At 44.6% G+C, this 16,574-nt stretch overlaps 1 protein-coding gene across 1 annotated transcript; it reads left to right on the top strand.

The window, feature by feature from the left end:
• The first annotated feature begins 849 nt into the window (after positions 1-849).
• NWD1 (NACHT and WD repeat domain containing 1) lies at positions 850-15,352 on the top strand. Its single transcript, XM_050910787.1, is given in 13 exon segments — positions 850-920; positions 4,420-4,460; positions 7,660-7,745; positions 8,459-8,545; positions 10,167-10,410; positions 10,856-12,110; positions 12,525-12,745; positions 13,114-13,311; positions 13,753-13,875; positions 14,052-14,208; positions 14,259-14,422; positions 14,786-15,131; positions 15,133-15,352. Coding segments are annotated over 13 exon segments (3,213 nt in total).
• The last annotated feature ends 1,222 nt before the right edge of the window (positions 15,353-16,574 follow it).

The following is a 16,574-nucleotide window of genomic DNA, read 5'->3' as shown; positions in this document are numbered from 1 at the left end:
GAGAAATATGCCAAGAGATGTTAAAATGAAAGCTCTGTACACCTTCAAAGTACCTTATCGGGAATGGGATTAGTATTGAGAAGACAACTGCCATAAAGAAGAGTCACAAGCTTCATTTAGTGAAGCCTTTCATAGTGAGAGATACAGAACCTTTCTTGAATTTCCATGGCTCAGCGCTGGTAGTCTTTGGTACAATTCCAGACAAGCGTCCTTCATCCCAAGAAGCAAAGATGGATCTTTCCAAAAGCACCACATTTTAACCATTGCTGCAGGGACACAGGGTTCTACAGGGCTGCTTCTACACTTCGGAGAAGCCCTACTTCCCCGGTACATACGCTTCTTCCTTAAGACTCTGCTCCAACCAGGATGAAAATGGTAGCTAGGCATTTCCTAGAGGGATGGAATAACCTGCTTCCATGGCACAGAGATGGAAGTGATGAGGAAAACGTGACACAGTCAATCTACCTGGCTCACCAAATGAGGACCTGCAAAAGGCTATTCATTTTCTGAAGGGTTTCACTTGTCTCCCCCCAAATCGAACTCTTTTAAAATGTTTATTAATACTCCTTAATTTATCAGAGCAATTGAGAATATAAGTTGCATTGGAGTGTGGGATTTAAAGTCGCTGTATGGCCCAACCAATGGAAAAGAAGGTCAGTGCAAGCATTACGCATATTTAAAAAAAAACTCCAGAAAAAAGCATTAGCATGTTTCATGCGGTTTAACCATTCTCCTCTCCTGTGACATCCATTTCAGTGTTATCAACAACTTTTGCTCAGGACCTGGATGGAACAATAAGCGAGCAGGCTGATGAGAGTAGGTATTTCAAGTGCTTTGAAAAATCCTACGATGTCTCCGGAGTCCCATGCTGTGCTGGCTGTGCAGAATGTTCCCGCCTCCAAACTCCGCACCAGCACAGGGTAGGAGAGAAGCATGCCAGGGCTTAGACTTCCATGGGACAGACGTCATTCCCTCCAAAGATGTTCTGATCTGATAACTCCTGGTACTAACTCTAGTGAGATGTAGCTAAATTTAGCAATAGGTTTAATCCTCAAAGAGGCCCTGGTTGCCTGATGGAAAAAGCAAAGTGTTTGCTGCTCTCAGCATTTCTGGTTGATTGACAGGTGTCGTGGTTTAACCCCAGCCAGCAACTAAGCACCATGCAGCCGCTTCCCCCTGCCCCCTCCCAGTGGGATGGGGAGGAGGATTGGGGAAAAAGGTAAAACTCGTGGGTTGAGATAAGAATGGTTTAATAACTAAAGTAAAATGAAATATAATACTAACTAATAATAATAATATAATGATAATAATTGCAATGAAGAGGAATATAACAAAAAAAAAAAAAAGACAAGTGATGCACAATGCAATTGCTCACCACCCACTGACCGATGCCCCAGCAGCGATCCGCCCCTCCCGGCCAACTCCCCCCATTTATATACTGGGCATGACGTTCTATGGTATGGAATACCCCTTGGGCTAGTTGGGGTCAGCTGCCCTGGCTCTGCTCCCTCCCAGCTCCTTGCACACCTGCTTGCTGGCAGAGCATGGGAAACTGGAAAGTCTTTCACTTAGGATAAGCGCTACTTAGCAACAACTAAACCATCAGCGTGTTATCAACATTGTTCTCACACTAAATCCAAAACACAGCACTGTACCAGCTACTAAGAAGAAAATTAACTCTATCCCAGCTGAAACCAAGACAACAGGTTTCCCTTTTCTGTTACATCGAGTGAGCCAAACCCAGTGTCTACAGGTTTTTCATCATTGCAGATCAGCTTCACAGATGGGGAAAGCTCTACAGCCCTTGCTGTGCTTGTAGAAAAAAACCAAACCCATAGGATAATTTTACAGAAAACATTAATAATTCTTCACAGTAAATGAACTGAAGTAAAAAGAATGGGAGGCCAAATGAAAGAATTTCTACGCTGAAGAGCTTATGTGAGAAAGGGCAAAGCCAATACAATAGAGCGCCAAGCTAGAGCAACCAGCGTTCCTGTTTTCCCCTTTTATTATTGACAGTATGTACATTCTTCCACATTTTGTCCAAAGAGCAACCAAATTATATAATCCAGCTAAGCGGAAAGACCCGGAAGATAAAGACGGATGTTACCTTGGCCATCTCCTGAGCAACAGAGAAGTTGTTCCTTTTAACACGTGCCAGGTGATCAGCTGCCAAATGTCTGCCGCTTCTTCCTGCAGCCTATTTCATGGCTCTGTGGTGCTTTAAAGGTGTAAAGCACTAGATCAGTGCTGAGAGTGTCAGTCCAAATAGCACACAGGACACGTAGAAGCATTAAAAATTACAGCTTTATGCATTTCACAGTAGCACATCTTTATTTGGGCCCTTAGCTATAATTGTCTACTTTACGGTTCTTGTGCTATCCTTTAAAGGACCTAACTGGCTACTGTAAGACACAAGACAGAGGATTATATGGAAGGTAAGGCTGGTATAGCATGGCATTTCCTATGACCTTAGATACCCAGCTTTTTGCTGCAGCAAAGATTTTTCTCTCAAGATATTTTAGTTCTTTGCCAAAATAATGAGAAATCAGAATATACATCTATAAAAGATTTTCTAGAAAGCTCACGAAGATAGTTTGGATTTAGTATGAGCTTCTTCCATCTCTATTAGGAAGAGAGGACACTGACAAGGCAAACTACTAGCAATGGAGAAAATACGCTGTTGATACCAAAGCTGAGACAGTCACTCTGCACACAGAGGGCTGATATTTGCCTCTTTAGGACGCTCTTACTATCAGCCCCAAGGAGATCTGGTTTGTCCTGTGTGCCCATCCACTGTAAGGAAAGACCAATTAAAGTCTGATTTCATCAGACACCAACAGTGTGGTTCTTACTTGGTAAACACCCACAAAATTACCTCCCAGCTAAGAATTTAATCCTGCTCTCATGTGGTCTGTGAGCAAGCTGTTGGGGGATGATGGCTCATGGAACAGACAGACGGTGAGAAAAAAAGTTCCCTATCGTGCCAGAGCCCACGCTGCCATCGTGACTCACAGTTGCTACTCACTTCACCTCTGTGATGACATTTCTGACAAAAAGGAGATGTTGATAGTGCTAAGATCAACATTCATGAATATCTTTGAGTCTGGTCCCTCTTTTACGCTGGTGCATTTGCATGTTTCACACATTCTCCCTAGAAAAAGTACCCTTTGTAACATTTTCTGTCATGACCCTTATCTGTTTCCTTTATGTTCCAAAAGAGAATTTGGGGAGGGAATTTTTTAAAGAGCTTGCAAATGTAACCTTTTAGGAAGAATCAGTGTGAGATAGTGATTTCATCTTAGCTTTAGGATACAGGTAGGCTATAGGCGTGGAATGCAGGAAAACAGGTCTGATATGTTTAGAGGCTTGAACATTTTTATAGCCTGAGGAAATCCAGAATGTCCCTGGAAAAGATTTGGTTGGTTGGTTTTGTTTGGTTTTGATTTGCAAATTACAGAAAGTGCACCAGTAAAACACGAACACACACACACACACACAGAGCGCGCTAATTTTCTTTGATTTATTAGTGACAAGAATTGGTGTAATCAGTAATAATGACAGGTATATGCAATGTGAGATGCATATAGCACGTCACAGATTGCAGTGCCTTGAAGAACTGTCTAAAAATCCATTAGAGTCCTAATGTTGGCTTAAATTAGATTTAGAACAATGTAGGCTAAACCCTAATGTAGGCTTTCTGCAATGTTTGTCTCTTAAGGTAAGATGCTTCGTCTGCCTGCCTGTTTGATTTATGATAGATTAGGATGTCGGTTAATCTCTTCTTATTTGGCTAGATGACTGTGGAGATTAATCAAGTATTGTCTGTAAAAGGAGCCCATAAATACAGATTACTAATTTTTCTTTAATTATTCCTCTGTATGCCAGAGGGATACAGAGGGGTACAGACAAGGATAGACAACAGCCTCTTAAATCTCATTTCATGAGAGAAACAGAAAAAACACAGCAGCTGCTCTGGCTGATACTGGTTTTCTCTGACATGCTCCCTTCAGTTTCCTGGAAAAGGCAAAAAGCCACAGAAATAATAGATTATGGTCTCCCGTGAGAAAATGGGGAAGCAGAAAGTGGTCCCGAGTGAGTGAATCTGCTTGGCCGGTATAGCACCATCTCTGTTTCCACAGGACATGGAGAAAGCAGCATTTCTTATGGGAAAAGCTATACTGAACTAATACAGAAACACATATTGAAACAAACTGAAATAGCAATGTGCTGTGAATACTGGAAAACAGACCAGCATGGAAGAAAGACACTGAAAAGCATGCTCTGTGAACAGGAGGTGGAGACGCCTCTTCTGTTAGGGCCTCTGTTGAGATGTTTGCACCAGTTACCTTCTCTCCCTGTGCATTCCAAGGGCACTTGGACAAAGATGTTATTTTTCTACTTGTTCTCTGTTGACAGCTGCAGCTTCCTGCCTTTGAGCTCAACAATTGACACTACGGGTGAGCACTGCAGCAGCACACACTGATCCCTTCAGTGGGGGGATCAGCAGGTGGGTCATGGATGTTGTCCTGCGCTATATAACTTAAAACTAGGAGCAACAGCCAAACAGCTTCTGTTGCTGGAGTTCTACTGTTAGCTGTGGTATCCCTTGGGAAGTCTTTTTTCTTCTCGCTTTCTGATTTCTACCTACTTGCTGGTTTTTTGTAAATTATTAAATTTTTGCTCCTGTCTTTTCCCATGTGCTGCTCTTTTGGGGATGGTAGCCCAGTCCAAACATAGCCATAAAGTAGTAAGTATTTCTTGTGCACAGTTCAAATGCCTTTTAGTAAATTCACTCTTGCACGGCTTGACAGATGGCAAATAGTGACAGGGCATAGGCATACCCCCTGGGTATTAAGAAACCTGCTTTAAATGGCTGAGAGTGCCTGAACCATAAATGATACTAGTACTGGCAGGCTTACGTGATGCTAAAATACAGAGACAATTATTTCTAAAATAGTCAAGGGTAGTGAACAAAGAGACCTCAGGTGTACAGTACCTGATAGGGAGTACATTTAGTGCCTTAGAAAGAGACCCTGGGGATTCTGCCCAAGTGACAAACACTGGTTGCTATAGAGATATCTGTCCTCTTCAAATACAGATGGATCGCTCCAGGATGCAGTGAAGTTTCACTGCATCTCAGTGCAGTCAACCATTTCCTACTGTTCCTGTCAAAGTAGCTGAAATCTTCCCAGGCTTTCCTTAAAAAAAGGAGCAAGCCAGCTTTCTGGAGAGAGGCACCACAGACTGGTGTTCATTGCCATTAGTCATCTCCGCTCTAACGAGCAGTCTCTGCTGAGGAGAGCTCAGAGAGTCCAGATAGCAGCATGAGCTTCAGTCCAGATACATGCCGGGATCTTCTCTGTGGGAAGATGGTTCCTCTTCCTTTCCAGCCCTCCAGCCTGCTCTGAATCTTCATCAGCTCAGTTTTTTCAGGTAAATAAACTGAAAAGTCCTGAAGCTGCTGAATGCATCGGGCACTCTCTCTGCTAGAGTCTGCAAAGTGTAACAATGCGGTGAGACTACTGTGCTTAGCAGAGAAGCCGTAAGCTTGCAGCTTCATTTGAAAGTGAAGATGCCTACAATCTGCTGCATTTTATATACAGCTTTGTTCTGTCACACCCAGTTTGCACTTAGAACATGTCAGAGATGGCAGAATTCTGCATTAGTTCGGGAACTAATGGCATTTGCAGTGAAGGCAAATTCAGCCTAGGCACCACTGTGCAATAATAGCTCAGTGCAGCACAGTGCCTGTCCGCACACAAGACAGCAAAGTTTGCAGGCTTTCTCGAAACCCTGGGCAACACACATTTGATTCCCATCCACCACTGTAACAGCAAGAAATATTTGTGAAGAACTTCTCTTCTTGGACAATATCCAAATATTTCCCACTTCCTCTGCCTACTGGGACACAGCTGCCAGACTGAGCTCCTGAAGTAACTGGCAGTGGGTAGCAATGACTCAGATTTTCAGGAATTACAAAACTCAGTTTCCCCTTCTGAAAATCATTCACTCTGTCTCCATTTTTAAATAAGAAAACCCAGGCTTAGACAGGCTCTCAATTCCACAAAAAGTGCCTTCCAAAGAAAGAAAATACTGCAGCATCTCCTGCAGTAGGATGTAACACGATGAATACGCTGTTTGGACAGTGAGGTGTTTCCAGCCTAAGCAGATAGGTCAGCATTTACAGAAACAGTTAGAGCTGCAGTTTCTGGAAGAGAAGTGCAGACAATCTGAAATTAGTGGGCATATAAGGACACAGCTAGTGGTAAGATTTTACCTACAACACCTGTCCAAGTTGTGGTAGACCTCATGTATTTTCAGGAACAGTTTTGGGATGAAGGATGTGACGTGATGGGATCTTCACCAAAAGACAGGGTTATAAATTAAACCCACTCTCACTGTAAGGTTCGGAATACATGTGGGCTGGAGTGTAAAGCGATACAAGGATTTCCCGTAACTACTGCAACCTTGGTGAGAGCTAATAAATTATTCCAGGGGTATTACGTTGAGAGTGCTTGCTCCCTGTTGGACAGCAGCGCAGACATGATAATTCCTAACCCAAGGGAGCTCTTTCCTCATCTGACGCTGGCACAGTCTTCATTAGTGATCACTTTTCACTTAGAACAGTCACAGGGAAAGCTGCAGATGCAGCCATTGCCCGTCCTAATTTTAGCATTCCCTCTTGTACTACTTTATCACATGATTATGTAGTGCCATGAATGTTTACATAATTTTGGGATGAGAATATTCCAGTTCTGAAGAAATTATAATCTCATATGATAAAATATATGTAAGGAGAAAAACGTCCTTTATATTCCTCATGTCTTTTAATTTTGCAGGTTTGAAAAGTAACCATGAATATAAGACCTGTGTATCAGTGAACAGGAGAGGGTGCATGCATGTCGGCGCTGGGAGTGAGCACTCATGCTTGCGTTTGTGTGCATGTATGTGCTTACTTTTCTTCCTGTTTGCTTTGTCTTCTTAATTTATCTTAAATTTACCTAGTTTGTTGTTTGATTTAATTCAGTGAGTATGTCACTTAAAAGGTGTCACAAAGATTTTTCTAGAAAGTGGTAATCTCTCTTGTAAAAAAGCACAGCAGGGGAAGTGGCCATAAAAATTTCACAGACTTGACTCTGTATGAAAAGATTCCCTGTGGGTAGAATTGCCTTTTATTGTGGCTATTTATCACTGCTGAGATGGCCAACAGTGTGGCTGAGTGGTCTTAAAATAGGATGGAGGATTTGCCACAGTAAGATGTAAGAAATATATTTTTCTGGATCAATGCTGCTGTACTGTATTCTATAACTATGCAATCCAAAATTTCCAGATCCTGGAATATGAGTTAATATTAAATATAACTCATATCCTAATATGAGTTTTCATATTAGCAAATAAAAACACAGCGTGACAAGCCAGTATAGAACCTTGAAAATGCACTCGCGTTGGTAATGTAGTAACGTGGGCACAAGCCTGCAGACATCTGGAAACCACAGTTTTACAAGATTTAACCACAACGTCAACTACATGAAACTCAACACAGACTAGATGATAGCAACACGAACTGCGTTTTCAGTGCAAGGTCTAAAATCACAAGTAGACAACCTGGCTCCAAATTCCTAACTTCTGTTGTGCTGCACAAATCCTTTCATGCAGACATAGCTACAGAAAGAGAGACCCTCCTGGAGAAAGCATACCCAGAAGCACAGGCCTTCTGTCAGAAGCACGGCCTAATGTTTGAGGTAAATCACTCCTCTCCTGTCTATCCTGTCCAAAGGCCATCAAAATATGTGGGATGGAGGAAAAAAAAACCCAAAATGCTCATAGGTTTTCCATCTCCTTAGAAGCCTCCTAGGAGTCAAATACTGCTGTACTGATTTCCTAGAACTTTTGGATGAAGTATATTTGTATGCTTGAGTTGTATGGATTTCAATGCAGAGTTAGGTGGCTAATCATCTTCAAGCACCTGGACATGAGGATTTACATCATCCTTTTGGTTCTATATTCAATTGGAAAAAAAGTTCCATGTATAAATGCCACTGGATGTACTTCAGGAGTAGTTGAACTAGTCCTAAGTATACTAATTTGCACAGAACTTCAAGCATAAAAGGGGCTATTGAAATGTGGGGCATCCTTACCTTCTGTGATAGAAGATAGGCTTGAAATGTTGCAGCAAATAACCTACAGTTTTGAGGTTCCTTGTCCTGAAAGACGAAGTTGCTTACTTGGTCATCCATGGTCCAAAAACCTAAGTCTTTCACAGAAGAAATCCCTACCGAGAGATTTTGAATATCTCCAAGTCTCTTGCAGAGTTCCAGTAATTAAAGTTGCATATCACTACTGTTCAGACTGATGTAAAAATTAAACGTGATAGAATGACTTGATTTTCCCATGTCACTGTTTTTATGATAGTATTGACTAGTCTAAGAATCTTAAAAAAAGTATTTTTGTGCAGGTAATTGACTTGAGGTGGGGTATTTCTGAGCTTGTAGACCCTGATCACAGAAACACACACAACTCTCTCCGGAGGAAACTGAAGCCTGTCAGAAACTGTCAGCTGGTCCCACCTTCATCATAAGTGCTAGCACGGCAGTACATACTCAATCCCTACAGCTGAAGTGAGACATACAGAGCAGGCCACACGCACTCAGAAGGTCTACTAGACAAGTAAGGTGGTTTTCAAAAGTAACTAGCCTGCCTGAGCAGCTTCACAAGTCAGCTAGCAGATGGGGCTCAGATGTCAATAACTGCCAGTAGTCCCTAGAAGACAAAAGAAGCCCTGGCAGGCACACACATATAGTCCAGCCCTGAACACAGAGTCTCTTCAGAGCAGAAGATAACAGGGGTTGTGTGTATGAACTAGGAGATATAAGAGGCAGATGGAGACACACATAAGGCCAGAAGCTCTTACTCCAAGCTTGCTTCCTGCCCAATACCTCAATATTGAGGAGGTTTTCTCAGTAACTAAGGAACGAATACAAATTCCCTATGCAAAGAACCAGAAATGAAAATGCCATAGCAACTACCAGGGACAGAGCGGGGTGTCACACTGCAAGCTGCTACCTGTTCCATGCTTCTGCCCTACTCAAATCCCTCCAATCACTCCTTCTGACCACTGAAAGCTCCCCACCTCAGCTTCCTTGAAGCACTTTGGTGACAGCCCCAAACAGAAACCCACACTCAGAACTTCAAGCCTTGCAGAAGGGATGAGGAGGCTGAGACACCTGCAGAAGTGCCAGGTTGCTTCCTCAGGTTGTTTTGGTTTTAGAAAGGGAGAAAGAAAGTTTTGCTGAACAAAGAGAATAAATACGCAGTCCCAGGGGGCATAATTGAAGCCACAAGTAAATAAATAACCAATTAAGTATTTGTGCAAATTGTGCCTGATTTCCCTCGAGACACTTCCACCAGAGGCCAGCAACGGAGGGGCAGAGACCATGAGAGCCTCACCACAGCATTACTGCATCCAGGAGCTCACCATCGCTGAGCTCCCTGCAGCTCACACCTCTGTTAGCTGCGCCATATCGCCTATGCAATAGGCACTCAGGCAGTGTCTTCCTCGGACTGGTTTTCAGTGTGTACCTAGAAATCTCAGTAGAGCCAGCCACAAAGGTTTGACTACTCCCTCTTTCCTTTACGCACACCAGAAGGGGACTGCTCAAGGATTACACTGTGGGTGTGTGCTCTGAGCTCATTCTGGCTGTTTCCAGACTGCATGGATACTGGATGCTGACGCTTTTCAGGATCTCACTCTTACCCTGCCCAGCCTTCAGTCCTAATCAAAAGTTCCCAGGCGCAGTCCTGTTCCCTTAGTTCTTCTCCACCCCAAAGCCAATCTTACAGCACCACTGGCCAAAGTCCCCAAACCACTTCTGCCCTGTGCTTCCACCGCCTCACCTCCATCACTCTCTGCCCCCCCCAGACACACTGTAAAGGCCTGAGGAGCCGCTGCTGTAAAGCCACTTCTCCCCGACCACGGGGCAGGCTGGGGCTCTGCCTGGCTGTCCCCATCCAACACGGAAGCCACAAGGGCGCTGTGGTTACCAGCCAGTTTTCTGAGCAGCCCTCCCCGACAATCCTAGGTGGTAAGGCAAGCAGCCAGTCCACATCCCAGCTGTCACTGCAGAAACAGTGCCTGAATGCCGGACCTTTTTTGCCTGTTGCAGGGACTCCTGGGAGACCACTGTGGGCACCAGACTGTGCCTCAGCTCATTGCGGAGGAGGAATTTGAGGCCCTAACTCTGCAGCTGTCAGGGGACTCTGCCCAGCTCCTGACACAGCGGTACTCACGGGATGAGAACGCGCTGCCCACCTGCTATGTGCTGCAGCCGGCTGACGGGCAGGCCTGGCATTGCCTGGAGAGACGCCTGGCCTCAGCGCCGCGCGTGGCAGCCCAGAAGGCAGAGAGGTGTGGGCTGCTCGGCCCAGAGCAGAGGCACTGCTAGCACAAATCAGGTGTGTTCTGGCAGGGCTGTAATGTCCTTCTAACCAGAGCTGTCAGGGAGGACAGCTGTTTGTTTCAAGACAACATCAGATTGTTACAACAGGAAAGATGCAGGGAGGGAAGAGACTTGCTAACCATCTGCCATATCCGAATCCTGAGGAGGGAGGTTGGTGCTGACTGGCAAACAGCAATACACCAGATAGAAATGTTTCTCCTTTTCCCCCCAGTCTCCCTGACCACATCCAGGAGTATGCCTAGCTCAGAGGACGTGGGGAATGCTGACTTGCTAGCATCATGTGAAATACAGAAGGACCAAGGGATGTCACATTAATGTTGATGGATGGCTTTTCCTGTGTTCTGTTCTGAAACTGAATGCTCACATCTCCCTTTTTTTTTTTTTTTGTTTTGTAGCAATTGAATGGGAGATTGAACAGGGTCTCCTCAATACCCAGGAGAGCAACCTGGGGGCTTTCATATTGCTCAGAGAGGCTGAGGATTCCAACAGACAAACTGGGCAAGGGACAAACAGTGTGCCATTAGAAAAAGAGGACAATCTGGACAGTGAAGCAAAACAGCTGCTCAGCAACCTTAAAGCAAAAATTGCAAGCCATTATCCCAAACACCTCAAAGTACACACACTGGCATACAGTGAAGACCCTGGGAACCCTCAGTGCAAGGACAATAATAAATACCTGAAACAACTTTGTGAGCAGTTCACTGCTGTCACTAATCACCAGGTTTTAGAGAATCTTCGATACCAAGGACAGATCAGCGAGGAGCCAGGGCGACTTCTGCAGGAGCTGGGCCACCACACAGCTCTGTGCCTGAAGAACTGCAGATTTTTCTGTGGGAGACAGAATTTATTGGATAACATTTTTCATCGTATTAGGCGGAACAATGATAAAACCCACACAACCCCTATTCTTTATGGGCCACCAGGCTGTGGAAAAACAGCTGTGATGTGCCAACTATCTGAGCGGGTGCAAGCTGTTTTAGGGCAAGACAGTGTAGTTGTGATTTGTTTGCTGGGGACATCCCAGCTCAGTTCTGCCATTCACAGCCTCCTGAAGGACATTTGTCTCCGAGTGTGTTTAGCATTTGATTTGCCACCACCTCCAACCCAGACCAAACAGGCTTGCAGTGATTTAGTCTTGTTCCTCAGTAAACTCCTCCTCACCGTCTCCCATCGTGGCACACAGACACTGGTGGTGTTCCTTGACTCTGTGGAAAGATTCCTTCCTGGTGATGGTGCTCACAGATTCCACTGGCTCCCTACAGATTGCCCTCCAAAGGTCTACATCATCATTTCCATTTCCACAGCAGAGCCCGATACTCTGAAAGCTCCCCAACACACTGTGCCTGACGCTGAAGCGTACTTTGAAGTAGGACCCTTATCCTGTGAGGAAGGTGAGGAGATGCTAGAGATGCTCTTAGCATCAGACACACGAGAGGCCTATTTCTGTCAGAGCTTCCCTAGTGGTGGGCAAGCCCTGCTCTTCAAGCTGGCCTTCCATGAGGCCAGAAAATGGGCATCTTACACTTCACCTTCAGAACTACTGATTGCCAGCACAGCCCAGGACGCCATGCACCGTCTGTGCAAGAGACTGGAAAAGTCACATGGCACAGTCCTTGTGGCTCATGTGCTTGGCTACATTGCTTCCTCACGGTGAGTACTGCTGTATCTCTGACGGAACAGCCCATACTTTCTGCTGTTCATAGGGAATATGTCTAAATACAGCCAAACCTAGTCAAAGCTCTCAGTTCTTTGAGCCTGTGAATGTGTTCATACATATATTTAGCAAGCATAACATTCCTCTCATACCTGGCAGCCTACCTAAAATATTGTCTCGAAGGGAGATGTTCTGGGATTACTCGGAAAAGGAACTCTATCTCCGTGGTTTATCCAGTGTCTAAGCTCTCAGCTGAGACTACCATGTGTGTATGTGAGCTAGTGAGATTTTTGGTGACTAGTGCTTTTGAACTGCCAGAGAAACCACTCACCCTCCCACTATGGATATCAGTGTAAACAGTAAGGAGGAGGATAAATAATTTCCTTTCATATATCACACTTCACTTGCAGAAATGGGCTGTCAGACATGGAGCTGAAGGACATTTTATCCCTTGACGATGAAGTTCTCTCAGAGATTCACCACTGCCACCTTCCTTCTAGTAAAACTATCTTGCACCTTCCTCCTCTCCACTGGGGACGGCTATGCAGTGACATGGGAAAGTGCCTGGCAGAACGGAAGGCAGATGGCTTCACCCTTCTTTGCTTTGCAGAGGTTTCTTCTTTGCCAAAAGGTATTTTGTCTACTTGATTAGAGCAGTTCACCACAACCAAAGCGCCTGTTGCCACACGTCTAGTAGAAGCACCTGTTAGCTATCTGGATTGCCTTGCAGCTTTAAAGCTAACTAGAGAGGGTACACAGTGCTGCTCCTCTGTCTTCTCCTCAGAATACCCAGTCCTCCCTCAGGGGAAACATCCTGCCACATCATTACATTTGCCCATGTTTTACACTGTAGCCTTCCTTATATTATTCAAGTGCCTGGCCAGATAAGGCCAGCTCAGTTCATTACATACTGTACATCACATAAAATACAACTATGGTAGCTCTCAGAGGCCCACCAGAGTCATGTTCTAAAATGCTTTTCTGTCTCTGCCCTCTTAGGAGTGAGTATAATATACAGAGAAGTGTTGGCCAGGCTTCTTTTTTTGGTGCCTTCTTACCCGGAGGTAACTGGGAAGCTGTACCAGCAGTGTCTAAGCTGGTGCAGTGTCTGTCCCTATCCTGTTCTCATTCCACTGTGCGGATTTCTCCAGCCACCTGGTGAGCCCCTACACACAATGCTCACCGGATTCCTCATAGGTAGGATTAGTCCTGGGGACAGATACAGCCCAAGAACATATCTAATCATCCATCTGTTATGAATGAGATCCAAGAAACATAATAAATAAACAGAGCAAGAAGGAGAGAACATCTGTTTCTGTAGAAATACAGTTTTTCCTATGAGCTTACACAAAGGCAGGATAAAGGTCCATTTGCCTTTGTGCTCAGTCACGCACCAGTCACATTCGCAATTGCTTCAACAAATAAGGATAAAGTGGGTCATTTTGTCGACAGGACAACAAAAGCACACACTGACCTAGATATGTCTGAGGGAACCTAATCTTGCTCTTGGCATAGACTATGGGGTTCAGACAGTATAGGGGGGTTCCAGCTAGGGAAACACAGGATATTAACAATCTCAAAATGTCTCTTTTCTGTCTGTGGTATCAAGAACAGCCTTTCCTCTGTGTATCACAGCAGGCGTCACAGTGATGGCACTTAGTTCTGATTACCAGCTGCTGGTGGCAGGTTCCCAGGATGGCTCAATGCTTGTCTGGAATATGGAAGTTTTTGAGATGCTGCACACCCTTCCTGGGCACTCTGGTGAGCCTTCTCCACTTTTTACGGTTGGAAATCTCTTTTCAAGTCTGAAAAGAGCTCTGACAGCTTGGCCTTCCTTGAGCTGTAGGCACACAGACACCTCCCAGCTGCCAGCATTCTCCCAATTGCTGAAAGCACTGAGAATCCCTCATTTTGTGAATCCTCGTCTTATTTCATAGCTGAGGTGAGGTGTGTGAAAGTGTTTGGAAAAGGAACCTGTGCTGTTTCAGCTGCCATGGATCACAGTCTGCACATCTGGAATTTGATTTCTGGCAGAGCAAGGTTTATTATCCAGGATATGCATATCGAAGAACACTGGATGGCATGGGAGCACCGGTAACACTCTTAGCCCTGCGCAACTGCACTTTGGTTCCTGCCTCCCACAGCGCACCGTATCTAGGAGAGTGGAACCTCATTTACAATCATCAGCAGAAAACCTTGGCGCCTGTCCCAAATACAGGCTGCGCTACAGTGTCCCATGGGGGGAACTATGTCTATTTTACCCAACCTGAAGACACACATAAAGTTATCATCTGGAACACCGCAGAAGGTGAACTGCATCTCAGAAATACTGCATTAAATTAAGCCTGCATGTGGGGTAGGATAGAAATAAAACAACTCACAGAGGCAGCAAAGGTAGGGTTAGCTTTCTGAGCATATGACAAGCATAGTCTGCTCCTTTCTGCTTTTTCTAAGCATGAGATTTAGGAAAATTTGTTTCAGGCTTGGAGAGCTTTTTAATCTCCTCTCCAAAGTTTTTGTCTAGAATAGCTTATTATTATGACATGGGAAAATTGGAAATATGCAAATTATTTCACAAATAAAGAAGCCAGTCATGAGTCCCGTCTGAGGGAAAACATTCACATTGCAGCTGGAGCAAGAACAGTCTTGCTGATTTCCTTCTGGCTTACAGGTGAAGTGTGTGACACACTGGACACCTCCACCCGAGTGAGATGCCTGGAAATAGCTGAGCAAAACCATCTCCTTTTCACAGGGCTTATATCTGGAACAGTTCTTGTCTTTCCACTGAACGCCAGGCAGGATGTAGCATGCATCCCACCTCCAGAGCCACAGAAACCAGTCAACGACATGGCAATCAACAAGCAGGAAAAGCAGCTTGCCATAGCATACGATAATTTAGTCCTTGTTCTGGATATTATCCCTGCAGATCCGTGCCCAATGATCGACAGGCCCACCTACACCTTTAAAACTCAGATCCCTGGCTCTCTGATTTCCAGAGTGGCTGTCCTCACAGATTACGGTCCTCTATGGCATGACTAGCAGGAACTTACTCCTTTATGACTGCCCTCGGGCCCAAATGTTTCCTTTGGAAGGTCACAGAAGCCAGATCTCCTGTTTGGAAAGCAGCCACAGAGTGCAGCAGGGACTCAGTGGATCTGAAGATTCCCTGCAGTGTCTCTGGGACTTGGAGTTCTGTCAGCAGGAACACGAGATGTGCTATTATAAGGTACTACAGTAGTAAGACAGTGTCAATAGTCGATTACTGCCCTGAGCTGTCAGGGAGGATCCAGCTGACAGGATTCCCAGCTCTCAAAGAGAATACCCAAATTCTGCACACAGCTGTTCAAACTGACAGGCAGCAAGCTATTCTCAGCATCTAGGTCTGATTGTAAAGCATCCTTACATCTAAATATACTATCAAGGTGTCAATGCTGTCTAAGTGAATGACTGCTGTTAACACCACTCTGACACTAAACATAAGTCATAGGAGTTATTTATCTGAAGCTTATAACCGATCATTTAGCCGGTGTAAGCTAGATGACACAAATCAGTGAAGAGAATGAGACTTCACAAGCTAACAATAGCAACAGAAGGGGTAAATTGGCCCAGCTCAGGAGAATCCAGTAGGGGAAAAAAAAAAGTGATGGTGGAAGCTGGATCAATGCTGTTACTCTTTCACCTGACAATACACCACGGACACGTCTGAGCTACTCCTTTCCATAGGCGGAATAATGGGCTCTTATACAGTCGTACTAGGCTCTCTTTCCTGCACAGCTATAGAGTGCTTCACAAGCTAGGGGCTTTATTTTGTGACACCTCCCATCCTCCTTCCAGGATCACTCTTGTAAAAAAGATTTATTACCTCTATTCTTAACCATTGAATAACCACTGAATACTTTAAGGCATCTTCACTTCAACCTGTATTTACCAGCATAACAATCTAATCCTAACCATCCATTTGCAGCCCACATCTCTCCTGAAAAGCATTTGCTGTGCTTGCTTCTCAAAAGATGCTAAGTACTTGTCCACTGGGTCGCTGGATCAGTCCATTACAGTCTGGGATGCTGCAAGTGGTAATTGTGAAATGCTAGCAACAACGAGAAAGTCTGTACTCCTTCCTGTATTAAACAGGCTTGTAGCATCCTTCATGTTGTAAGAAGGGAAACATGCCATACTGCAACAGTTTGTGCAAGTATCAGAACAGAGGCTAGAATACCGAATCCAGAGGTAGCATATTAGCATTGTGACTGTAAGCTGCAATTGCAAGACTACAGATGGAGTATTCCAGCACACAGTAGAGAAAAACATCCTGGGTTCAAATATCAGCAGTGAGTTTAAGGGAAAAGCAAGAAAGGTTTCTGTAAGTTTCTATTATGCAAATCATCTATAACGCTTTAAGGAGAAACAAGCAGCATGGCTTATTTTTTTCCCTCTCCTCCTTGCTCTTCATGTGACCCAGT

This window comes from Gymnogyps californianus, chromosome 24 (assembly GCF_018139145.2).
Source record: "Gymnogyps californianus isolate 813 chromosome 24, ASM1813914v2, whole genome shotgun sequence".
In the NCBI taxonomy this organism is placed as follows: domain Eukaryota; kingdom Metazoa; phylum Chordata; class Aves; order Accipitriformes; family Cathartidae; genus Gymnogyps; species Gymnogyps californianus.
Note: the sequence above shows the minus strand (reverse complement) of the source record. Positions and strands in the feature narration are given on the sequence as shown.